This window comes from Mustela erminea, chromosome 17 (assembly GCF_009829155.1).
Source record: "Mustela erminea isolate mMusErm1 chromosome 17, mMusErm1.Pri, whole genome shotgun sequence".
Classification (NCBI taxonomy): Eukaryota; Metazoa; Chordata; class Mammalia; order Carnivora; family Mustelidae; genus Mustela; species Mustela erminea.
In genome coordinates this window covers 17340418-17367553 of record NC_045630.1, presented here as the reverse complement: position 1 = coordinate 17367553, position 27136 = coordinate 17340418, and the positions used below count along the sequence as shown (strand labels likewise).

The following is a 27136-nucleotide window of genomic DNA, read 5'->3' as shown; positions in this document are numbered from 1 at the left end:
GCGCTGCCAGCAGGGACCGCTACAGTGGCGGATGTCAGGAAGCCCGGAGGGGGCTGTCCCAGGCAAAGCACCAGCCCTGGGTCAAAGGGCACAGTGCCGAACCACGAGCTGCGGTCAAGAAGCAGTGACCTCGGACAGAGCACTTAACCAACCTGAGGACTCAATGAGTCACATCAAGAGGCTGATCTGCTTGGCTGCCTGGTTGGTATTATAACATATCTCACTGCTTCTAAGACCCCAAGAGTTGTAAGGTACCCTGTGAGCTCCTTCTTAGCAGAGACAGAAAGAAAAATGCTGTCAATTACACAGTATCGTGTCCTTATTGTAAGACACGGGCTGACGTCGACGATGCTCCGGCTTGAGAAACGGGCACTGCGGAGCGGTGCGCTGCGCTGTGTGAGCACGCCATGTGCACCGCAGGCTAAATCCGAGGAGCCATTCCTGGGGAAGCCTCAGCAGGAACCTCTAGAGCACCAAGCCTTTTCCCTGGGGCCCATTCATGTGGGAATTAAGGAGAGAGAAAGGAATCGGGAGGTGTAAGAACAGGGACAAAGTCCTGTTGGTTCCAATGGACAGCAGGGACATTTTGGCAAAGTCTCAAGAGCCACTATTAAGAGGCTGGAGGGCTGAGCAGGCCCTCAGAGAATGAAGAGGACGAGTGCCATGGCCTCGGGGTCACCACCTGGGCCCACTCGTGTGCACTCCGACACAGGCAAGCAAGGACACGGAGGACCTTCCTGGCCATGCTAATGGAAAGATCCTGGTGATTCCTACAAACCTGCTCCTCAAGCCACATGGCAACCCTTCTGGGAAGCCTGTGCCTCAGTTTCCAACAGTCTCCCATCCTGTCAAAGGGTCCAGTTCCTCCACCTCCCCTCACACATACTAGCGGCCGGACCCCACACCAGAACGGCAGAGCCACCTTTAGAAGCACTTCAACCTGTCATGATGCCTCTCAAAATGTGATGTCCTAAAGACGTACACTGCAACACTTTTAATCATTAACTAAAATAGCCCAAACCAGAAGGCAACCTCGCTGTCAAATCATGGAAAAAATGGAGAAGTCAGGGCGCCTGGGTGGCTCAGTGGGTTAAAGCCTCTGCCTCTGGCTCAGGTCATGATCAGGTCCTGGGATCGAGCCCCGCATCAGGCTCTCTGCTCGGCAGGGAGACTGCTTCCTCCTCTCTCTCCGCCTGCTTCTCTGCCTACTTGTGATCTCTGTCTGTCAAATAAATAAATAAAATCTTTAAAAATGGAGAAGTCCACATCTTCCATGGACATCCATGTAATAAAATGCTGGTCGAGCATTACAGATTTTTACCAAAATATAGAGTAATATGTACTATGTCCATACGGCCTTGACAAAAGGCCGCAAAATTATATGCATTGATAAGAAAACTTCCTTAGCACTGAAAGGTCTGGAAAGAAACACCACCAAACAGTCATGAATTCTTCATCAGTAAACTGTTTTTCTCTTTTGACTTTCCAATATTTTGTTTAATGGACACATAACAGTTTAAAATAAAAATAAATGGATGAGGGTCACCAGGGTGGCTCGGTCAGTTAAGCATCCAACTCTTGACTTCAGCTCAGGTCATGATCTCAGGGTTGTGAGACTGAGCCCCACATCAGGCTCTGTGCCGGGTGTGGAACCTCCTTAAGTGTCTCTCTCCCTCCTCCTCTTCTTTGCACCCCCCAACTCTCTAAATAAGTAAATGGTGAGATGAGAAATTTCAAATGGCCTCTAACACATACAGAACTCAACAGGACCAAGAGCACACACAATGTGGACATATAAACCACATGCATTACAGTATGTGGTACTTTGCTCCCAGATAGAATCACAATATTTCTAAAGGACTCAGATTCTCGTTTAGACCTCTCACGATATAGTAGTATTACTTATGTTAGGGACATTTAAAACATCATCAAGCCATTATCAAAAAGTCAAAAGATAAGAAGCCTTGGCGGGGACGTGGAGAAAAGGGAACCCTTACGCACTATTGGTGCAAATGTTAAATTGGCACAGTCACTATGGAAAATAGTATAGAGGCTCCTCAAAAAATTAAAAATAGAAATACCATAAATCCAGCAATCCCACTTCTGAGTATATAACCAAAGGAAATAAAACCACTTACTTGAAGAGATACTTACACCCCCATGTTTGGTGTAGCATTATTCACAATAGCCAAGATAGGAAAACAACCTCAAAGTCCATCGGTGGGTGACAAAGGAATGCTACTTAGCCTTAAAAAAAAGAATGATGCCATTTGCGATGATACGGATGAACTCGGAGGACATTATGCTAACTGAAATAACCCAAGCACTGAAAAGAAAACTACTTCATGATCTCATTTCTATGCAGAACCTTAAAAAAAAAAAATCGAACTCACAGTAACAGAGAAATGAATGGTACTTGCTAGGAGCTGGGAGTGGGGGAGAAACCTGTCAAGAGTGCAAACTATCAGCTACAGAGGAGTAAGTCCCGGACACCAGCATGGTGACCACACGGTGACTACAGTTAATAATAATGTACCATACACTTCAAATTTGCAGAGTGGAGCTCAAGTGATCTCACCACACACATGAAACAGGTAACCGTGTGAGATGACGGGTATGTTCATTAGCTTGATTGTGGTAATCATTCTGCAGTGTGTATCTAAACATCACAACACGCACTTTAAATATATACAATTTCTATCCGTCAATCATACCTCAATAAAGCTGAAAAAAATAAACCATGAGAAACATGGCCCAGGTGTGCTGCATTGTCGATGACCACGCACTTCTGAAACACTATGTGCAAATTATCTTCATAGACTAAGCCGTGTTTAAGATTCAGTAGAATTTTTTTTTTTATAAGAGTAACCTTCAGAAAATCCTCCCGTAAGACAAATGTTTTTAAACATCATGGTCTCCATTTACCTGTTCCCTGTACTAGCGGTTTGCCTGCTGATGAGCCACATTCGAACATTCCAGTCCTACAGACCTTCCTCTTCTTCTCTTTCACTTAATCGCGATTGGTGGGAAGGTTAAAGTATGAGTACTGCAAGTGTTCTACAAGACATGAGTGGACGCGAACATTCCCAAGCTCTTGTTTTCCTCAGACTTTATCTACCTCCGCTCCTCTGTTCCCTGGAACAAATTTCCTCTTTGTTCCCCTCTCCTTTTGATCAGTCATAATGGTGGCTCCTAGATTCCCCTCTTCGCTTTTCTACTGCATTCTCTTCTTTTCCACACAGGTCTGGCAAGCAGCTGGGTATGGGACTTCTCAAGTCACACCCCTTACTGCCGCAGTCATGCCCACACAGGCCAGGGGCTCCCCCATGAGGCCTGGGCCACTACCCTCCCATGCAGGCACCAAAAGCCACCAGACACAAACAACAGCGAGCAACCACAAAAGCCCAGAAAGTCATGCCCATTACCACCAGTCCCAAGGCCATCACATATGCTGCTAATGGCAATGGATGGGCCCCAATAGAGGCCATATTATATTCATTCTCAAAAAAATGATTTATCAAATATTTAAATAATGCAAATATGACACTGCATCAGCAATAATTCAGGATTACTTATCAAATATTTTAATGTGATTCAATTTTATACTCCTATTAATAAATCTGCAAATCATAAAAAATCCTGTGGTCGGGACACAAGTCTCAATGATCAGTTAAGAAAATATCATTGCAGGGGGTGGTTCTTCTTCAACATTCAAGGAAACACTGCATCTCATGGCATTTGGGGCCCATTTTGGTGGGGGCCCCTCAGGTTAGGACAAGCTGTGTGCTTTAGTGCAAAGACTCACTGGGATATGTGTGTCCAGCACTAGTCAAACACCGAATGAAAACCAGAAGCAGAAGCAGCCACACCTTGGTTCTGTAACCTCTACAGAACGCCACAAGCATTCCCACAGAGTACTCGTTCCCCCTGCACATGGGTCACCTATGGTTTAGCCCCGTGAGGAATCTCATCGTTGAACTTTTTTGTTCTGACCCTACTCCCCGCACCGCCTTCCCACCCCTGGGTTCCTTGTACCAGTCACTTCAGGACCACAAGACCACACGGGCACAACCCCTCACACCAGAAAGGACTGACTGGAAAAGGACTCACCCACTGAGGACCACAATGAAGTCCATGACATTCCAGCCATTGCGGAGGTACGAGCCCTTATGGAAGATGAACCCCAGGGCCACAATTTTGATACCAGCTTCAAAGCAAAAGATCCCAATGAAATACGGTTCCGTCTTCTCCTGCGGGATGAGAAGCATGGGTTCGGTAAGGGACTGGGGGAATTCAGACAAAGTCACGCCCCGGCCACCCTCTCCACTCTGACTACTCCTCGCTCCTACAGGACACCTGAGTACAAGTGGGAAGTGAGCGCACTCGCTGAACGACTCCGGGAATGCACAGCGCACCGGAAGCCTGGGGGAGCCAGCTGCCGGAAGGGATAGGTTATGGGGGTCACAGTCAAGTCAGACTTCTTCCCAGGAGAGTGGTTGACGTTTCTGGCTTCACCCTGGCAAAGTTGGCTTTTCTTTCCTTTTTTTTTTTTTTTTTTTTAAGATTTTATTTATTTGACAGAAAGAGATCACAAGTAGGCAGAGAGGTAGGCAGAGAGAGAGGAAGAAGCAGGCTCCCTGCTGAGCAGAGAGCCCAATATGGGGCTCAATCCCAGGACCCAGAGATCATGACCTGAGCTTTCTTTCTTTGTGTGCTTTGAATGAAAGCCGAAGCCAGAGGCTTAACCCACTGAGCCACCCAGGCACCCCCGGAGTTGGCTTTTCCTCTGCTGCCCTTCACTTACCCTGTAAGCTTGAGGGTTCTCTTCTGCAGGTCATTAGGCTGAAGCCGCTTATGCATACATTTAGATTTTAAGCTATTAGGTTGTCCTCTGTTGGGAGAATACACTAGACACGTGACTCCTTGCTTTAAGGAGAATACGGACACGACACCTACAAAGTTCAGCACTGTGAATGCACGTAGGCTTTGAGCACCCTTCTTTCTCCCTCTCACTTCCAAATCCGTTAGGCAGGGGAGGGAAGTTAATGGCCCTTGCTCCTGCCCTTTCTTCTTGTCTGGCTACCACACAGTGTATCCACAAGTGTTTGTGATGCCCTCAGAACTTCTGGGAGCGGGAGTTAGAAAGATCAGTCCTCTCGTCCTTCTGCCTCCCAGTGGGGTTTGTCGCCAGCATGTCCCTCAGCAGAGAACAAAGTCCTCACTGAACTGTAGCGGGGGGTGGGGGAGGGGGCCAGGTGAGGAAGCAAAGGAGAAGGGAACCACTGGGGGAGAGAAGGGACCGGGGGAAAGATGAGAAGGAAGGAGGCACATACCAGTCTGCGGGACATCGGGGTCTTGTCATCCTCAGGAAGATGCTGTTCCAGGGCCAAGACAATGCAGTTGGCAATGATGGTGGCCAAAATCATGTACTCAAACGGCGTAGGAAAGATGAAGTTAAGGAACAGATTCACCCAGGAGAGAGGGATGCAGCCTCCCTGATGGATGGCTGTGCACAGAAATACACAAACTGCATCAAACCCCGTGGGACGTTCGCAGGGCCTGTGCCATCTCTATCAGCAAGCAGGCGGCCGGGCAGCGGAGGGCCCTTCACGTGGGAAACTACAACCATTTCTGATTGGGCTCTAAACCCCGAGCACCTTCTCCAACAGAAGGAGAAATGCAGCCAATAAATAATATAGTTAGACATCTGGCCGACACTCCAGCTACTCATGGGATTCAAAGGCACAGCAGGGATGAAGCAGGGCTGAAAACGGAAACGGAAAGAAGGAAGAGACAGGGATGCGGCGGCAGGCTCCCGCTCGTCCCCGCTCCCGCCACGGCGCTGGACGACGATGCTTCAGCAAGGACCCAGCCGTGGCTGTCGGGAGCTGTCTCTGGGAATCACCTCTGGGGTTTCCTCCTCTAGAACCTCTGCTCAGTGGAATAGAAGAGCCTTTGGAAAAAAGAACAGTTCTCTCCATGTGAGCTCTCTTCTGTTTCAATAGCCAATTCACAAAAAAATTTAATGCAATCAGAAGCTTGCCTTGACCCACCCTGTTTCTCCCAAGCTTCTACACAGATAGAAAACAGGGACACATCATGAGTCTGGGTCCAGGCAGCAAAGTTAGGGCATCTAAGAACCAAACTACAAGCGAATGGATAATGATTTCAGGCTTTTCTCTGTTGCATTTCTCTGCAGACCAATGAGGAGGCTCCCTAAGCCCTTCTGCACAGCAGGACTATGATTCAAGTGCCTGCATGCGGGCTCTTGGGGGCACCACAAGCCCAGGAGGAGTTGGAGGGGGCACTGTTCCCAGAGAGAGAGAGAGGGAATCACCAGCTTCCGGAGTCAAGTCACTCTGCATGCTGGATTTCATTCCGTGACTATTGTTGTGACAAACACAAGTGAGCTGTCACCACAGGTCTTGCCAAGCAACCTATGCTCTGGCAGATTCTGGCATCCGGGACGGAGAAAAGAGTAGATCTGGCCAAGTGGAGGGAAGGCAAGTGACCATCCCCCTTGTCCCACCACCACCTTCCAGGCCTGCTGTGTAGCATGTAGGGCCTAGAGCTTTCCCTAGGGAGGGCAGATCATAATCAGGCCCTGATGCTTTCCCGTCCCAGTGCCCATCAGTGGTCAGTGTGCATTCAGGGCATCTGTGAGGAAAGGCCGGGCACAGAGCTCCTCCCTGCCGAGGTGACATGGGAAGGAGATGCGAGGTGCCCGTGGCTGCTCAGGCCCAGTGCTGGAAGGGAGGTTGCCTCAGGCGAGGCAGGAAGCTGCACCTGAGCTTCGAGACCTCTCCACTGGCTCTCAGCAGTGCCCAGGGCTGTCTCCTCCCCGCCACCAGCACCCGAGTCACCACCCACTCTCCCACCCACACAGCCCCAGCGCTCACCCAGGACCCACAATCTAGGGACGGCTCTACTGGCTTCTGCTACTCCAGGGCTTGGCCACCAGATCTGAAGACTGGGTGGGCTCCAAGGCCTTCAGTGCCAGCCCTCTGCCTCCACACCCCACGGTGCCTATTTCCACCCAACCAGTCAGAGGAGAATCTACCCACACACCCAGCCATTCCTCTTCCCGCAATTTCTCTCCTACCGAACTTGGTCCCTGAGAGCTAAACATGCCAGCGGACATGCTCCACAGATGTCACCCTTCTTGGGACAACCCCCACCCCACCCAACAACACACCCAGGGTGACCAAAACCCACTGACCACAGGAGGCCTTCTTTTCCCTCCCGTCATGGGCTCTGACCCAGAGCTCTGACCAAGTGTAGAGGGACCAGGGACCAGAGCGGGACCTGGTGTCCCATAAGCCATCTGAAAAGTCTAGCTGGTCCTGGGCCAGGTTCAGACACTTGGAAGCCCCCAGACCCAAACGGTAACACGAGGACGGAAGCAAGGCAGAAGCGGTGGCCCAGGCATGCAGGCCTTTTCCTGACCATATGCCGACCAGCCGCTGACGAAGGTCAGAAGAGGAGGGCATCTAGGCCAGTGTTCCTACAATACAGGCCACGGGATACACGGATGCTAGTGCCGTAGGAATCTGCAATCAGATCAATGAGGGAAAGCCGGAACTCAGGAGAGTGAGCCGGCTTCCCCCCAGCAGGACTTCTTGGAAGCTTAGGGACTATTATCAACAGCGTCCACCGCCTCCCCCAAAGGCAGTGGGAATGGTATAGAGTATTCCTTTTTTTTTTTTTTTTTTAAGAATTTTTACTTACTTGAGGGAGAGAGAGTGATCATGAGAGTGGGGTGAGGGGCAGAGGGAGAAGCAGAAGCAGGGAGCCAGAGGTGGGACTCGATCCTATGACCCTGGGATCATGACCTGAGCCGAAGGCAGTCGCTTAACCGACTGAGCCCCCCAGGCGCCCCAGTATGCAGCATTCCTTAACTTGCTTCACCACACCATGGTTTCATCAGAACACCTCTCCTGGGAATGGCGTCAGAGAAGGTATTTGGGAAGCTCTGGTCCAAAGGGCAGATGTCACCGCCGGTCCCCAGGTGTGAGGAGGAGGGCTGCTGCTCCGGCGGGAGGGAAGCTGGAGTCCCTCCCACCTCCTGCCTCATCCTTAGTCGAAACGGAACCATTCACAAGGTGTGGGCTCCGCTGCCCTTGGCCCTGGCTAGCAGGGCCCCGAGCAAGTTCAGAGAAGCAGCTCAGCGGGTCCAAGGCACCCAGCAGGTAACCCGGGAAGCAGGAATGGGGAGTGGCAGACATCATCATGGGTCTGCCTGGGTTCTAGGATTGCTTTTTGAGGTTCAGGCTTCTACCCCTGAGAACTGCCAAGTGACAGCCACAGACGTCAGTTAATCTGCTTTTAGGTGCTGACTTGAAGGCATGACAGGTCATGGTGGCCATATGCCGCCTCGGGCTCTCGACCCCACAACACCTCCTGGGACTGTGGCAGCCCCTTGGCAGACCCCACTCCCTGCTTCCACGTCCACACCTGCATTTCCCTAGTCGGATCACCTAAGCATACGGCTCCCTTCGAGGACCTGTCAGCTCACCTACTGGAGAACACCCAGGTGCAGATACCTGAGGCTTCTCTGTGACCACCGGGCTAGCTTTGGGAAGGTGTAGCCATCACCACCGTCGGCTGCTCAGGGCAGGAGGAAGGCTCTTGGCCCTAGGTGCTAATGACCCAGGTGACTAACCTGGGTATCTGGTGACTAACCAGGTATCCGGATGGCCGAGAATTCATGAGGTCTCAGTCAACGGCAGTGCCTAAAGCCCTGGAGCATTCCATCAAAAAGTGAGGGTTTGGTGATTCTCAGGTTCTGAGAAGACGCCATTACCATGCCCTCCTCCATCCATACCCTCTGCCTACATTCTGACATCTAAGGACCCAGGCAGAGCAACAATCCTCTGGCTTGAAGTGTGGAAAGCGGTTAAATGCACATATCCTTGGGACAGTTGTCCCTGTAGACCTTACGGCTCATCTCAACCTCGGGATGAACTTGGGTTTGGGGCAATGAAGAACCTGAGGTGAGGTTCTGCTGCAGAAGCAGAGGTGACAGAAAGGACGGTGACGGGTAATCTCGCCACAGAGCAACCAGTTCCATCTGGGGCCCGGCCACTCTCCCTTCCAGGCCTTTCCTCACCCCCTTCTCTTTCTGAAGAAAGCAAGAAGAACAGGCACGTACATGTCAACACTCTAGCCTCCACCTGCAATGGGCTTTCTCCTCTTTTCCAGTCCTGTGTTCAGAACATGCTAGAATTAACCACCCTGTCCGGGAAGGTTTCTCCCTGTGCCCCACAGCTCTTCCTATTGTACAATTTGTTCACTTCTCTTCCTATTTGTCTCCCCAAGAAATTACACTTGAAAGCAAGGACACGTTCTTGTTCATCTCTCCAATGGCAGTGCTTACAGAGCCCCTAGTACACAGCAGGAGCCGACTCAATGCTCAACACAGGCATGAATGAATGGGAGGCACCCCTGGGAGCAGCAGCACGACATTCACTCGTGCTGGCTCAGGCCCGGGCTCCTGCTCACCCCCACCCTTGGGAGCTGACTCAGAGGCGCCACTCCCATTTCTTCTCATCTACCCTCATAACTTCAAGCCAAATAAGCTTGGCTCTAAGGCTTGTGGCTCTGCTCTATCTCCCAAGGCAAGAGCCTGGACTGCAAATAATGGTCAACAGGCCAAGGGAATGCACCTCTGGCTTGACAAAGATGTGACCTGGAAAGGTCAAGGAAGCTCCATGTTGCCAAGACCTCAAAGAACAAGGCCCTTCATGAGACAGTAATGGAAGACTGTCCAGACTCTGAGGCCCTCCGCCCAGGAATTCAGTGGCTCCCATCACACTCTGTGGACCCCAGATGCATCCTGGAGAACCGTATCTCTCCCAGGTATCCAGACTGTAGTCAGAGATCTTAAATAAATGGAGCCAGCAGGGCGGTGAGATGTGGGAGCCTGAGGGCACAAGTGTTGCCTGTCTTACCTCCAGACCCCTTGTGTCCATCGCATGGTAGGCACCCAATGATTGTCTTCTAATTAATTAATGAATCAATCAATTGGTAAATGAATGGCATAGAGAAGCGAGAGTCAGAGGTATCCTTGCAAAGGTATCTCCCACCTTCTCCACACTGTGTACCCACTTGAACTTTCCGTACTCTAGTCTGTGTATACACATTAGCTATTCAAAAATAGAAACCAGCATGCAGAGAGGATCCCTTCAATGTAAAAAGGATTTTTTAAAAAGGAGCAAAGGAAAAAAAATCTGTCACACTAGAAGGATAATGAGTTTTCTTGGGGGTAGTAGGGTTATTTTCACTTTCTTCTCTACCCCTTTACACATTGTCTTGAGTGTTATAATGAGTATCCATTAGTTTATAATTATAAAATCAATGTATTCTGAATATAAAATATGTATTTTGAAAAAACACAAGCCAACACAATAAAACCATCCCAACCTGAGGGTCATGGAAATTAGTACAAGGTTTCTGAGAGGATCTAAGGCAGGATAACAAAGGGACAGGACCCAAGGAGGAAATGGCAGTGAAAGTGCTTTGAAACCCCCCAAGACGCCTCCGCTCCCGTATGTGTCTCACTATCTGTTCACCAGGGGCCTCATTTCATCCACTTTGCTGGCAATCTCCCCAAACACCCCTTCACTCCACTCTCCCCATGAGCCCGTTAATGAGGACCTCTGTCGCTCCATCTCTACCCCTCCCGTCTAGCAGCTTCAAGACAATCATTAGGGAAATGACAAAAATAGGTTCGCTTATTGATTTATCTCCTTTACCCGATGCTCCTTCCTTCCAACGGTTGACTTGTTTCCTTAGCAACACAGCTAATTTGAGCAGCACTACTTGGCCTGCACACCTGCCATTTGTTCATTTCCTTCCTGAGGCGCAGAAAGCCAGGGCGAGGAAGAGGGCTGCCCCATAGGCCACAGTTGTGGTGCTGGCTCTGCTTGTCACCAGGGCCCTGGGGACCCGTCCCGGGACAAGAGCCCTCCTTTGGCCTGGACCACCAGAGCCTCACCTGCCAACACCTCTCGGGGCAGGTCTGCAGGCACAGGACCGGGAGAGACTTAGGACTCCAGCAGCACACCTGGGGAGCTCCAGGGGAAACCTGCATCTTCACCACCACCAGGATGCTGATCCTAGGACCCCTCAGCTCCTGGCTGTGTCCTCTCAGAGCTGTGACATCAGAGCTCACTAAGGAGACTACCCGTACTCAGAGAGGCCGAGAGGCCACAAGGGACAGAATGCTGTGCTCTCTCCCTGACTCCAGGCCCTAATGGCGAATGCGCTTTCGTGGGGAGCAGACTGTGGCCACTTACGCACTTCCTCAAAACTCCTGGGGGAGTCAAGATAGCCCCCGAGTCTCAGGGGAGGCTTATCCCAGTCTCCTTTACCCATTTCCACTCCTCACCCCCACAGCCCAGAACGCTCTCCTGGCAAGATCTGTCTCCGTTCCCTCCTTTCCATCCCAGTGGCCTATTTTTGGAGGTCGAATTCTAAGAGATGAAAGAGGCCTCAGAAGATGGCCTGGGCCATTCTAGTGGGATGTTAACTCAAAGACAGTCAGAGGGAAGGGGCCCTGACTAATCTGTGATTCCCTCGAGCACTACACCAGAGAGACATTTTACATATGAATGATAATGAAATACAGCTATACAGCTCTCCAAGTCTTTCAGACTACTTTTTTTTTTTTTTAATGAGAAGAACCAGAATCTTCCTGGAAACCTACAATGCAATGGAGAAATACAGATTGGTAACGGGAAACCAGAGCCAGGGTTCCCACTGCAAAATCTGCCCCAGTGTGGCGCTCAAGGCAGGGGAAAGCACCGCCATCCATTCCCGCAGAACCAAACACCAAATACAGAAGAATCAAAGTCTAAAATGATCCATGAATATAAAGTCCTTTGAAAACCAGTAAGGTGCTACACAAATGCACAGTCATTTTTATTACCCTACTAAATCACTCTTAAGTATCTACTGTGACTCTCAGCTTTGGGATAAGCAACAGTTTGAGCTCATAGCCTCCAGGAGTGGGCTGGCGGGCTGCAGCCGGGAGCTGACACTGAAAAGACCCACCACAATAAAGGATATGAAAAAAAAATTATGGTAATGGGCCTCCGGGAAGAGAGCAAAGACATTTGGCCCCGAACCTCCTGGGAATATGGAAAGCACATCCAAACACCAGTCCCCAGAGGAGGATTTATGAAGCTGATGGCTCTGATGCAATCTCTCCCAGCGATTAGAGGGGGCATTAATCACAGCCAAGGCCAGGGCTAAGAACAGGAGGGATTGAACCATCACAGAAGTCCGACTCCAGCTTCCACAGACCCTGATGGAAAAGCAGTGAGATCATGCTAGTGACATCACATCCCCCTCGCCTGGGCTGCTGAGAACCATACACCTGTCCTGGAGGGACCAGGAAACTGACAAGACAGACCTTGTGCCTCAAACCCAGACAGAAGAGCTGCCTCCTGGCCTGTCCACACAAGCCAAGCGTGCAGGCCTTCAACCCTTTAGACTAGAAAGAAAATTAACCCCCACCCTGGTAAAACAGGCCTGGGGCCAGCTCTCCTTCCTGGAAAGGTGCCTCGATTTTTGCCCAGATCATGGTATGAAGTGAGAGCAAGTATGCGGTAAAAGATGGAAATCCAAGGGAGCCCCCTAACGCCTCTTGGCCTGCCTTCTCCGCCTCATCTCAACCAGCCCGGGTGGAAGGCCAGGTTAAGAGCCAAACTGAGGCCCAAGGATCCTGGCTCAGAGGCTAACGGGCTCCTGCATGGGATCCTCCCGCATTTATCCCACTGGCTCCTGTGGCTGACTCAGGAGGACAGTGCAGCCCAAAGACCAATCCAGAAAGGGGAGCAGACGGAAGGACTGTATTCCTTGGGGTTCTGAGGGACTACAGATGAATCTTTCCATTTCCTGAAAAACAATGTTAATCCTCTAAGCTTATCAACGCATGAACCCGCCCTCCTCTCTGGAGCAAGTCACACCCTCAATTCCATTCCCTTCTCTTGTCTCAGCTCCTCAATGTTAAATCTCCGGCCTCCGGCCTGGGCTGATCAATAGACGGCGGCCCACACAGGGCCACCGCCGGGCGGGAGGGCTCCTTGCCTGTGCTTCTCCATGCGGCAGTGAGCAGTGCCATGGGGGCAAATCTGGAAATTCGCACAGCATCTCCTCCTCCCTTCCTGCTCCCCCGATGGGAGAAATGCAGTTAACGAGCAGAAGAATGCCGAGAAGGCTCTCCAGACCTCATGATGTCCCACTTCACTAGCTCATCACTCTCCTCATCGCATTTTTTCTCGCCACCCAACTTCGTTTAAAAAAAAAAAATCAGATTGAAAAGCCAAACCCCTTTTCTTTTTTAAAACAAAACAAAACAAAAATGGATCACGTGACTTCCAGCCTTAACATCAGTTTTTTAACTTTGGTTTCCATGGTGGTGGGATGCAACCTACCATCACCATGACAACAGCTGCTTCGGTTCAAATTCACCATCTGACAGGCAGTCCTGAACACACACGCACACCTCTCCCGTTCTCTCTTTCTCTCGCTCTCTGTCAAGGAGATGGAAATACCATTACACCTACTCCTAAACACTTAAATCCTAATGAATGAAAGACAAAGAAAGCAATATTGAGAACACAGCAAAGAGGCAGAGACCCCACATACACACACACACACACACACAACATACACAACCGGTCCCTAAAAGGCTCTCTCTTGCAGCCACAGTCCCACTGCTCTCCTAGGGAGGTCAATGGACTCAGTTCCTCAACCAAAAAAGGTCCCAAGCATCACCCTTTTAATACCGGCTGTGAAGGAAGCCACATTCAACCCTCCACTGCTTTTTGACCAAAAACTCTTATCTGACTCCCATATCCCTGGCCCTATATAAAAGGACTGACAGGAAGTTCACGGTATTTCTAATTTGGTTAACTCACCCTGAGCTGAGCCCCAGACTCATCTGGGCCCCAATTCCAAGAGAATGGGGAGTGACAGTTCTGAGGAAATGAAGACAGCTTTCCTCCTTCTTTTGCCTCAGTTTCAGTCAGGTGGATATGTCTTGACAAATTCACTTGCTATGCGTTTGACTAAATCCTGGACTCAAAAGGCTGTCATTCAACACCCAGTTTTGGTGATCAGGGGACAGATGATTGAACACTACAGAAAAGGGAAGAAAGGAACAGGGAATATTAAAAGGCTCTGGAAGAAAACAAAACAGCAGCGGGAAAATAACCTGTTTCAGAAACCAGGATTGGTGTTTTGATGATACTCTGACAAATTTGAGCCCATCAAGAGTTCTGGCAACAATGTACATCCCAGGGAAAGAAGAACGGGGGCTGGAACCAGCAACCACACCCCAAACTATCCCCTAACTTCACATCCACACTTGATTCGTGGCATGACAGACAGCAGCTGAATGTACAAAGAAAATGAAAAACCTCTAATGAAAGAGTCCACAGATCATCTGTGAGAGAATTTTGGTTTTCCTCTGAAAACCCAGAACCTATACCCTAGTGTCCAAAAACACCCATTGAGCCTGCAAACCACTAGAGAAAATGTTAAAGGCACTGAGGATACACAGCTTGGGAAGGGAAGGTTGGAGAGAGACATCATTGCTGCTTTCAAATATCAGAAGGACTAGCTTATGATGGGGGCTTAGACATTGTCTACGTTATTCTGGAGGCTAAGACCAAGACCAAAGACCAAAGACCACCCACAGGTAGATCAGAGAAAATACAGAGAAGAAGCTTCACTCTTCTCTAAGTGAATGGATGACTTCGTTAAGCAGTAAAATGAAGGTTGTACCAACAAATGCTTAATGACCAGTCACCTGAAAGGATGAAAAGCCCTGGTGTATAGAATTTGCCTATTTCTGGAGTGTAAATACTCTTTCCATAACTAATTTCTAGCTCCCAGTTTGACAGCAATGCACATGAAGTTACAAAGATACACACAAGGAGTACACAAGAGCTGGGACTGGCCAGTTCCCATTCATCACTTACTGTAAGTCAAGAATATCGAGGCAGAGATTCCTGTATTTGATGGCAGTCGAGCTGGATCAACCCTTGTTGCTAACAAGGGGTTAAGAAATGGATAGGAAGCAAGGTCAATGAGTCTTCAGTCACTTGCTCAAGGGCCTCCTGGGTCAGCATGACTCACGGTGGTCCTCGGCCTTAAGTTGCCCACTTAGCCAGACCTGCGTTCATGAAGTCTGGAGCACCACCCTTATCGCAGAAGGCAGGACCTGTGCAGCTGGATGTGGGCCAGAAGCAGCACGGCTGAATGGTGTGCCACTGCCATGAAGCACAACAATTAATTAATCACCCCATTATCTCAGGCTGACGTCTGGGGTACCCACAGGTTCCTGCTATCTCACCATGACCTGCAAAATAACTGAGAGGAACCAGCCAATACACACAATGAAAGCACAATCCCAAAAGACAGAAACACATCCCATAAAAGGCTCATGTATCATTCTAGAAGATCAGGGATCTCAGCCTTGGCTGCACACAGAATGACCTGGAAACCTTTCCAAAATTAAGGATATGGGTGTCCTATCTCTAGAAATTCTGATTTGTCTCAGGTGCCATCTGGGGATGAGCATTTCTAGAAGCTCCCACACTGATTCTAATGAGCAGTAAAGAACACTGCTGGAAACACAGCACAGCAGTAAAGAACACTGCTGCTGATGCTGGAGGCCATGAAACCTAATGGTATCCTCAACTCAGGGAGATAACAACAGGAGAAACTAGACTCTGAGGAGCGCCAAGGTAAGAACCAGAAGATGTCTTACGGTTCTATTAACTGTTCCATCACATCCCTTTTACAGATGTAGATGGAGAGATCTGAGGTGCGAGGGGACTGTTCCAGAGCCAGGACTAGAAACCTCCATGGATTTATAGCCCCACCCCCAGAGAAGCTTAGGAATGCGTTATCAGAACAACCAAGTAAAAGTCCCTGGTTTCCTGACTTGAAATGAGGGTTCTCAAAGAAAGGCATCTTTTTATTTGAGTTTACTTCCTCCATGGGTAGACTACTCAATTGTTCTCAAGAGTCCATTTCTTAAGGTAGAATCTGGATGGTTTACCTTTCCTAAGGCCACTCACGAGTCCAGAAAACACTCTGAGATGAGTGCTTGCCAGAGCTCCCGTATGCTGAGACATGGTCTTGGTTCTATACTGGGCAGAAGCCCACTGCCTACTGAAAAGAGCACTATCAATTCATTTAGTTCTCTAACAACTCATAAAGGATTCTCTTTGGCAACATTTTTGGGAAAGCAGAACATTAACCATTGTTCGGAATCACTATTTCTCATTCTTGTTGGATCAGTGCTAGCTGGCTTCTCTTGAATTAACCTTCTCTTATCCATTCCTACTCCTTAATTAAATCCGTCCTTATTCACCAAAATCCCTATTTCCAGCCTCTTATGCCCCAGCCCAAGACAACACTAAAACACGTACTTACTAATAAAAGGGTAAGAAGTCCTCAGAAAAGGACAAAGGAGCTAGAAGGAAGACGACTGAGCCGAGAGAGGGTACTGAGGAAACGAAGGAGGAAATGTGATCAAAGGATCCCTGGATTTAAGAGTCAGGAACCCTAGTTCTAGCCCCCTTCTTGTCACCTGCTGAGAGTTTCTCTTAGGTCACTGTTAACTCCGATAAACTATGACTCTGTGGTGGTAACGGGCAATATAATGGGAAAAGAGTGAAGGATACAGGAGAAGCGTCCATTACTACAATTGGGGGAAGCCATTTTGATGACGTCACTAATGAGAACATCGAACAATAACATCCAAAATGGAAATCCTGGCATGCCTAGGAATACCTTGAAAGCATCCAAAGCGGATGGAAATGTTTCTTAATTTTCAAGAACAGGAGCTCCATGACAAGCTGCGTTGGCCTAAGACTTTGCTAGAAGATAGTTAATAAAAAGTTAGAATCCTCGTAATGGTGGCCTGGCAGTGAACATCAAGCTGCTTTTCTATAAACCTACACTCTGTATAAGAGTCTGAGAATCTTTCCCACAGTCTCCTGTCCCCCCCAACTCCCATTTCCTTTAAAATCTGCAAAGGCAGAAGCATTCAGTAAGATAAAAGTTCAAGAAAGAGTTGTTAAAGTTGACTGCTTCACACAGTAACTTACAACCATGGGCATCCCAGAAAAGAGATTCCTTAGAGGGCTGGGAGAAAGAAAACGGACTTTACATGCTAATATTGAAAGGGGGAGGAAGAACTGGGATTTCCCAAAGGTCCTATACAGAGCGATGAAGAAGTATGGCAGCGGAGTTTCTGGTGAAGGGAAAACAAAACAGCACAATGCCCTAATTCCAACAAGAGCTTGCATTCCAATGACACAGCGCAAGATGTCTCAGATCCATGTCATGATGACCATGATGATGGGTAAGAGATCTTTGGTCTTCTCCCATCTACTGATGCTTTACTCTTCCATGGGTTTAGCTTCACCCCCAGTGGGTGCAACAGATACAGGCAAGCAGTTCACACTCATCCTAAAAAGATGCTCCATTAGGGAAGAGCGCCTGCGTCTCTGGTCTGAGCTGAAGCAGTGCGCTACAATGGAAAGAGAGCAGTCCATGGAACCAGGGAGATCACATCTACCTGCGACCTTGGGCTAATCATCTGTAACAGGAGAACAACATTCCCTTCACAGGGAACTAAATGACAGATGTCCCTAAAACACGCACAGAGTGTCACACAACAGGCACTGATTAATGGCATAGTGAGGAATGGATGGCACGCTAGGCCTGGGTCACGGTCCCATGGAATGTCAGTAAAATTATTTGACAAAAGTACATGAAGGTAAGAGAAAACGAAAGGGTTAAGTGTATGACTGTGCGGGATTGTTCAGAACCCAGCCTGCTTCACAGCAGAAGTGTGGACAGCTGTTGGGACAGTTCTCATCTTCCGCAATTTATTCCTTTGCTTCGCGCTCTTGAGCCTGTCTACTGATATTTGTAACAGAAACGAGCTGGGGCTTTTTGAACCTTGGCATTCAGGAGTGGGCATCTGTTACTCCCTAATCATCACCATGGAAAGAGGTTATCCAGAAACTATGTAACATCCTCCTCTTAAGTGGGGGGGGTGGGGGTCATTGTGATCCCCCAAAAAAATAAATATAGACATACATAACTCTTTCTGAGAAGGGAGTGTTATTTTGCCAAAAGGCTCAGATCCTCTGAATTCACATGGGCCCATATTCCTAGGACCTGCCCCTGCCTTGTGTTACCACCTCCGCCCACCCAGGCCACCTCCAGACAAGCCCACGCCCTTCAACTGCTCCTCATATCAACAGATCAGGAGAACACATGCATCCCCGAACATCCATATGGCTCAGTTATTTCATAAACACAAATTCCCATGCAAATACAACCCAAAGTTAGCAGAAAGAAGAGGCAATTCCTTTAACATTTTTTAAATTTCTTTTAAACCCTCCACCTGGTTTGCGGAAGCCAAGTGGTACATCTGAGTTCTCCATCCACAGCCACACCAGGATCCAGTGCCCTCAGGGAAAATGCCCTCCAGGATCCTGGTCAGGGGACCTTTGTCAAGCTCATTTAGGCAAATGTGCAAGGGAAGCCCTGGAGGTTTCCCCTCCCCCTACATCCCTCTAATCCTTTCAGAAACTTCTTCAACAGTCAATGGAGTCCAATCCCGACTCCCTTCTCTGACAGAACAGACATGCAGACCCAGAATACTTAGAAACCTAAACAGGGGGCACCTGGGTGGCTCAGTGGGTTAAAGCCTCTGCCTTCGGCTCAGGTCATGATCCCAGGGTCCTGGGATCCGTCGGGCTCTCTGCTCCGCAGGAAGCCTGCTTCCTCCCCTCTCTCTCTCTGCCTGCCTCTCTGCCTACTTGTGATTCCTCTCTCTCCGTCAAATAAATAAAATCTTAAAAAAAAAAAAAAAGAAAAAAAAGAAACCTAAACAGGTAAGGAGTAATTCACGAGAAGGCCAACAGCCCCTGAGAAGGAGATCTGCTCGCAGGCCATGCTTGGACTCTAGGACAGATCCTTCCCGTGTCATCTGAAACCTGTGGCTACCATTTTTGTACAAACAAAACCAAAATCTACTGTGTTAGTGTAAGCCAGAGGGTTCTGAATATCTAATCTGCTTTTATGAAAAGCTTGCTGGGAAAATTCCGCCTCTTATTGCTCCTGAAGATATCTTTTCTGGGTTATAAATCCAGATATGTCCTTAGGGATAGTATCAGTGTAAAATCGGTATTAGAAACACGCAAAGAAAGATAGGTTTTGATGTAGATATTTTAAAAACTTATCTTAAAAAAAAGTAAACTCGGTAACTTTGAGATGGGGGAAAAAAGGCTCCTGGGAAGACCAGACAGAGCCCCTGCTCTGAGCCAGGCTTCCAGCTCTCTCTGGCTGTGTAAGTGGGCAAGTGAGTTAACCTCTCCACACCTTAATCCCCCAACTGTGGGGTGTGGAAAACAAGAATGCGTGTCTCTGTAGAACTGCTACAATGAATCAATGCAATGATCTGTGGGATAAATTTAGCACAGTAATCTGGTACCTCATAAATACTTGATTAATATTAGCTCTACCCACATTAATGCTAGTACTAACTTCTATCGTGTTTACAAAGGGCTCTCATACCCATGAGTCTTGCAAGCTAGGCAAGTAGAGAATGTGATTTCCCCCTCACACCTGAAATCCCTGAGGCTCACAGAGGTTGCAAAAGCGACTCAAGGTCACCTGAATGTTAAGTGCAGCCGTGCTCAGCCTAAAATCTGACAAGAATCAGAAGAAAGGAGATGGTATTATCGGAAGGAAACTTAACTGCAGGGGTTCATTATTGATTCACCCAGTGCTAACCAGATACTAGCAGCTAAGCTGCAGTCACGGCTTACTACATGCCAAACACTATCCTAACATTTTACATGCGCTATCCTACCTGATCTCCTCAAAAATCCTATTCCTGTTTCCATTTGATGTTTGAGGACTCTGAAACACAGCAAAGTTAAGTCGCTTCCCTGAGGCACACAGCTATAAAGTTGTGGAAATGGTACCCAGGTCTGAATCCAGAGGTCAGTTCTTAACCTTGACTCTAGTGCTTCCAAGCCAGAGACTGGTACATCCTAACAGTAAGGCGAAGCTTTCACCATCATCTGATTCCGGGCACCGGATCAGATGATGTCTAATATCCCTTCAACTTTGAGATTCTAGGCTTCAATACTTCTTTTTTCTAGTAAAGAAATAAAATATATCTAAGTGAGTCTCTGAAAATGATATTTAGTGTGGACTTTGGTGAAAGTAGAACACTATATCCTAGCCTAAAAATAGACATGAAATAGTCATAAAAGCATGTATTGATTCAGCAAAGCATGCGACACGGGTATCTTGTATAAAATTCTTGCAGAATAAAGAAATAGAAGCTGGCTAAAGAATAGTGCAGAAAATTCAAGAAAAGCTGAACAGTCGAGTACTGACCAATACACTAACGACAAGCAGAAGGGAGGTCCCCAATTCTAACCATATGTGTACCAGTTACTTGAAGGAAAGTATAAAAAGCCCATGCTTATCCTGTCTGCAGAGGACGTAGAGCTCCGAGCAGAGATCTCACTTACTAAAGAGCAGAGGCTGAAGACAATATGTAGTAGAAATCACTTAAATTCTGGAGTCAGACCACTGCAGTTCAAGTCCACTAGTGGTGACCTCGGGCAAGTGATTTAATCTTCTGTAGTCTGTTTTTCTGTATTTACAATCGGGATAGTAGTTATCTCACTGCATGGTTGTTTTGTTTAAATGTAGAGAGTCTTGGGGCATCTGGGTGGCTCAGTCAGTTGGGCGTCCAACTCTTGATTTTGGTTCAGGTTGTGATCTCGGGGTCGGGAGATTGAGCTCAGCATTGGTCTCTTCCCTGAGCGTGCAGCCTGCTTGATATTCTCTCTCTCCCTCTCCCATGTGTCCCTCCTTGCTCTTGAACATGTTGGACACACTCTCCCTCTCAGATAGCTAGATAAATGCAGAATCTGAAATTTGATGAATGCCCACTGAATGTTAGTTCCCTGTCCCCGCTTGTAAAGGATCTCTATAAGAAGGACTGTTGCACCAAAAGATAAAACGTACTTGAAATAAATATAAAGTCCTGAATTTAGACTCAAAAATTAAATTGAGAACGGAGTGAGAGAAAGCTAATTCTGTCACCAATTCATATAAAAGATCCAGGGTTTATTGCTGACGGCAAGCGACCTCAAGTCAAGTCTGAAGTACAATGCCATTTCTTTAAAAAGGAAAAAACAATTTAAAAAATTGTCTCCAGTTAAACAAATGTGCCAATGTTAATGAGTACTGATCTATGTTCTAGTAATTAAAAAACTAATAGATACTGTCCACTCCCTTCCAGGGATTTATTTTTTTTTTTAAGATTTTATTTATTTATTTGACACAGAGAGATCACAAGTAGGCAGAGACAGGCAGAGAGAGAGAGAGGAGGAAGCAGGCTCCCTGCCGAGCAGAGAGCCCGATGCGGGACTCGATCCCAGGACCCTGAGATCATGACCCGAGCCGAAGGCAGCGGCTTAACCCACTGAGCCACCCAGGCACCCCCTTCCAGGGATTTAAACCAATACTAAATCTATATGGTAAGTGTTACATTGAAGTAATAAACCAGGTGCCCTACGGAAGTACAGAGGAGGGAGTTGGTCTTAATCTGCCAAGAGAAATCAAGGAAGTCTTCATGGAGGAAGTGACTACTAACTACAGTCTTAAAGCCAGGGCCAGGGGAGGTTGGGGGTTGGGGAGAAGACATTCCAGGCAATGGGAGCAGTAAGTGCACAGGCAGGGAGGCCTAGGAGAAGCTGATGCCTTCAAACATTAGCAGCCCAGTAGAATAGCTGAAAAGAAGGTGATTACAGTTGCCCCCAGAAGTAGAGTAAAGCACAGGAAGCCCTGAACACCAGGATAGGGAAACCTTGCCCAGTTATAAAGCAAACAAATCACAGAACCCAGACAGGTACTTAGGTTTCCTGAGTCATTATCTATTCTCTCTACCCCTACGGTCCTTTATCTTAGCCACTAGCCATATGTCTCTATTTAATTTAAATTAATTAAAATGAAATGCAACTTAAAATTTAGTACTCAGTCACGACAGCCACCTATCAAGTGCTCAAGAGCCACATGTGACTACAGGCGACTACATTAGTTGGCCCAGATAAAAACATATAACCATCAGCACAGAAAGTTCTGGTCTGCCGCAATAATCAGTGCCATAGGACCTTAAGTGAATGAGAAGTGAATAAATGACTGGGTTTATATTGCTTTATAGAACAGAAACAGGAAAAATAAAAACAATCAGGTGAAAGCTCTAAGAAAGAGTATTTCAATGTCCTACACCTTAGTGACAAGAGCACCCCATCACTGGAGGCTTGATGGCCACCCATCAGGGAGATGGAGAAAGAGCTCCTCTATTGACATAATGCTCATTGGTTAGAATGTCTGTATTTTACCACGGCAGTCTGGCTGATGCACTAGTGTAAATGTATCTCTGTAGCTCTTTCACATGGAGTTTCTGTAGTGCTTGCAGCTAAGGGATATGATGCTGGATTGGGAGTCCCTATGCCCGATGGTTCAACATCCCAACATCCCAGAATGTGGGAACTTTCTAACACAGCATTGCAATCCATGGATCCCCTGAAACTGAATGCAAATTTTATGTGTATTTTTTTTTTCAGGAAAGAAGGGTGCATAGCACCAATCAAATTTCAGTAAAATTTGTGATCCCAGTATAGAAAGCAAATAAACACTGTACTAGAGGACAAGGCTGTCCCAGTCCTCCAAAAAGAATCATCTAGATGTCATCAAGATGGCCACTAGGGTCATTCCAGCCTGTAAAGTTCCATAATGGGACCATCTAAAGACAATCACCCCGCAATTGAAGAGTTCCAAGTGAAGCATCCCCTGACCTTGATCAAGGAGAAAAGAGATAGGACAAGTATAAAAGGACATGGAAACAACCCAGGGCACTAAAGTTGGATAATTCAGTCAGGCTGGGGAAGGAAGAAGAGAATCTGTCAACCTCTTGCTGAGATGTCCATTAGAGACTCTCTTGTAAATCCTGATGTCTCATTTTCAATGACAACCTCCAGACACACGCAGACTCAGTCAGACGTAATACCAGCTTACAAGCTGGAGAATTTGCCCAGTGAAGCCAAAGTTTGCTGAGCTATCAATCCATTAAAATATATATATGTGTGTGAGTGTGTGTGTGTGTGTGTGTGTGTGTGTGTGAGAGAGAGAGAGAGAGAGAGAGAGAGACTTTGTTCTGATCACCACCTGACAGTATGATAATTGTCTAGAATTCATCTTCAGGCCCTAGAGTATTTCTAGAGCTGAAAAGAATTGATTTCTAGAATAATGCAGGGGTTCTTCTGTTATCTGGTGTAGCTAGAGAAGAACACTTTGGTTAATTTAACAAAAAAAAGTGATAAAGAGCTACTTTAAATAATCAATATGGATTATAATTTGCAAAAGCTCTCAACACAATAACGCACCCACACCATTCAAACCATGTTGAACATGATGTAATAAATGCTTCGTTGGCGATATTCCGAAAGTGCTATGGCATTTCGTGGTGCCTGGGGGCCGTCAGAACAAATCTCAATTGTTATTACACTATAGGTCTCTGGGTGCCAATTAATAAAGCGTTCTGTATAATAAAATGCCAGATAACAAATACCGTGTGCTTTTTTCACAGTTCGTGTCAGGTCATACAGAAACTGGAGTGATCCCCAGCTAGATCCTGAAGCTCGTCTTTTCCAACTTCCAAATTTGCATGTAGTGACCCCACCAGCTATCCAGTGCCCTCACTGCCTCCTAGCAACCTCCTCTCCCCATGCTCGGGCCACCTCTGGTCCTACAGGTCCAGGTCAGTGCAACACGAAGCACATAAGAGATGCTTCAGTGAGGCTTTCTGTTGACTAGTAGTAACCACCTAATGAAATCATCTAATGAAATTGTCCCCGCTGCTCGCCGTGAGCCAGGGTTGCACTAGGTACAGAAATTAATTAGGGGCGTGTCCTGTGCCAGTTCTCAGAAGAGCCTGTTTTCAGTTACACGGTGTTAGTGCCATGTAGCAGCTAGCATATCCCGGCTCCCAAGAGCATGTGCATTTGGATGGTAAAGTCTTGAACCCTCACTACCTGAACCCAAAGGTCGTGGCAAGGCTTCAGGCTGAGAGATGAGCACAGTTGGGGATGGGGGTTCTCTCCCCTACGACTGCAAAACTGGCCTTCTCTGAAGGCACTGCTGTGCAGGCAACAAAACCATGGCAAACAGTGGTTCTCGGAAGATGGCTCTGAGGCCAGCAGCATTCGCATCACCTGGGAACTTGTGACAAATGCACATTCCCAGGCCCTACTTCAGACCTACTGAATCGGCCAATCTGGCAGGAAGGTCCAGAGATCTATATTTTAATAAGCCCTTCAGGAGATTCTGAGCCCCACGAAGCTTCAGAACCCAGTGATGCAGATGAAGTGGGGAGTGCATAGGTATGACTTCAGCACAGAGAGACTAACTGAGGAATTAGCTTTGATGCTAATAGACGTCACCTTCTGGAAGGCACAGTCATTGACAAAATAGTAGCAAAACAGTTGCCAACAGCACACAGCTGGAAATTGCCAGGATGCTGGTGAGTGACTGCTGAAAATCCATTTCATGCTTTTTGACTCTGACCAGTCCCATGAGATGATGGTGTGGAAACTGAGAAAGAGGCACCGAAAGTTTGAAACACTTCAAACATACAGCCATGTCACAGGTGGAGAAAAGCTTGTGAGGGCTAGTTTTCCTCCCAGTCCTGGTTTGCAGAGCCTCTCTGGGTGGATAAGGCACACACTGTGCCTTGCCTCTCAGCCACAGAAACTGTGCTAGTGTCTGAGCCTCCGTTCTTGACATTAGTCAGAGCATTTCTTCCTCTCCCCACTGATCTGTGACCCACCCACATCCTCTTCATACCTTCTCTAAAGGGGAGAGGATCATACAGACACCCCACTCCTGGCTTTAATGACAGAAGCCTTCAGAAAGCGAAGGCATAAATCTGACACAGGCTTTCCAAATTCTTTAGGGATGAGGGGAACAGATGCAGTACCAATGCAGCACCACCACATCCAGCAAAAAACACAGCCCCAACAGAATGCAGAGTTGCAAGAGCAATCCAAATCAACCACCCACAGGCAGAAAGACCCCACCTGCCATAGGTGACACGCAAGGCCTCTCCCGGAAGCCCCTCCCTGGCTGGACCACAGGAGCCCGGAGCTGAAGCCTAGCCTGGAGGCAGTCACATTCCCAGGCTCTGCCCACCCGCCTTAGGGATGAGCTCTACTGCTTTAAAAACGGGTCCTTTTTTTTTTTTTAATATTCAAGAGGACTAAGAGTAGAACTGCTTAGCCCTACAAATTTGGAACCCAAAATACAATAAAAAAAGACGCTCCTAAGAAGGACCCACTGCTCTGCCAATGTCTTGGATAACTGACACTTTTTAGTCATTCAGTGCCGTTCTCCTTAGTCTGGCCCATTTCTCCCTCTTAAGGACACACCTTCTGGCTGCCCCTTGGCTTCCAGAAATGGTGACATGGGGGCGGCTCCTCAGACTTTATATCCAAGGACCAGCCAAGGATACAGGGAATGGAAAGTGAAGTGAACGTACCTGGGCTAGGCAGGGAGCAAAAATACACCACAGACATCTCCCTAAAGTAGGACTGACACGTAAGAGACCAACCACTACAACTGGAGAAGCCAAAAAACTCCGTGCAGTACTTTCTGTCCTTAAATATGAGTGACGGTGGGAACATGCCAGTAAGCCCCTTCCGGGCAGGTCCAGAACCCTTGGGAAGGGAGGTATTAGCACTGGTCACTGGTGGTTTTATCCCTCCTTGAAAGGGGCTTCTTTAAAAGCCACATCGTGTTGATGACAGCCGAAGTGATGGGGAGTGGTACACGTTAATTTCAGTAGCTGCTCACCCCTTCAATTTCCTATGTGAACGCCCACTAAAGTCTGAAAAGAAACATTTACAGAAGCTTCCTTGGCTCTGCGGCTCAGCCCTTATTAGCATGAAGACCTGGGATGACAAGAGCCTTCAGGGCGACAAAGACTTGGGGACACAAATATCTTCTAGTTAAACATGTTCTCTGAATAGAGGGGAGTAGCTGCATATTTATGGGGCACCCAAATGTACCAGGACTGGGTAGGAGGCAGTCATTTTAAAAGCAGCAGGAAAAAGCATGTAACAGGAGAGCTCTCCCCCTCCCCTGCTACCTTTCTCCAGTGTCCTAGTCCCACGGCAACAAACAGACACAGAGGGAAAAGGCGATCTGTGAAGCTGGTCCTCAGCAAGAGACCCTGCTTGTATCCAAGAGGAAGACAAGTCACCTTCCTTTTTCTAAAAATCCTAGGGAGAACCCACACATATAATGAATTATTCACAAAGGCTGAACCTAAAAATGAGAGAGGGAGAAATAAAGAGAGATGGAAAAGGGACAGAGAACTGCACAAAGAGAAATCTCTCTCCTTGAATAAAAGGGTATTCATTACGGTCACGTCCAAGTTCCCTCTTTAACGTGTGTGTGGTCATCGATAAGCAAACTAAGATAAGCGGAGGGGCCTCTGGTGGCTGGCTTCCACGGCGGGGCTTCGGAGACCCGCAGCTTCCAAGGCAGATCTGCAAACAACGAAAGGAAGGCGACTGGGCTGCTGGTGGGACCCAACGAGTCAAGGGTTTGCAGGAGTTCTGATAGCTTAGCAAATCTTGGCTCTGTTCTATTTTAACTAAGAACATGAAGATGGAAGGAAACCAGATGTTCCTATAAAGTAGGGGGAAAGCGGCAGAGTTGGAGGGGGAAGAAACCCTACGTCTTGTACAGCAGCAGCTAAAAAGAGATCAGCAGTTCTGGATGGAACTAATAATTCCAAAGTCTGGATCTCTCAGAAGATCAAAAGACCTGTTCTCATTATTTCCCCCTCCTCCTCTAATTCGTAGTGTGCCTCCCACCTACTGCAGGGAAAGCAAGCGGAGGGAAGCGGAGAAATGGTGACATGCAAACCAACAGACAACACTAGCACGTCCAAGGGATTTTTGTCTCCATCCTTCAGTTATTTCATTTCTGTCAAACTCCTTCACTCCAG

The 27136-nt window shown here is 47.7% G+C and overlaps 1 protein-coding gene across 11 annotated transcripts in view; it reads right to left on the bottom strand.

The window, feature by feature from the left end:
• Positions 1–27136, bottom strand: part of CACNA1E (calcium voltage-gated channel subunit alpha1 E) — a 492344-nt gene that overhangs the window by 280628 nt on the left and 184580 nt on the right. For all 11 annotated transcript variants that reach the window (XM_032317766.1, XM_032317765.1, XM_032317775.1 and 8 more), the window contains 2 exons: positions 5334–5439; positions 4111–4250 (listed from right to left, as the gene is read on the bottom strand). In XM_032317766.1, coding sequence (XP_032173657.1) covers positions 4111–4250; positions 5334–5439 — 246 coding nt within the window. The remainder of the gene's footprint in view (positions 1–4110; positions 4251–5333; positions 5440–27136) is intronic.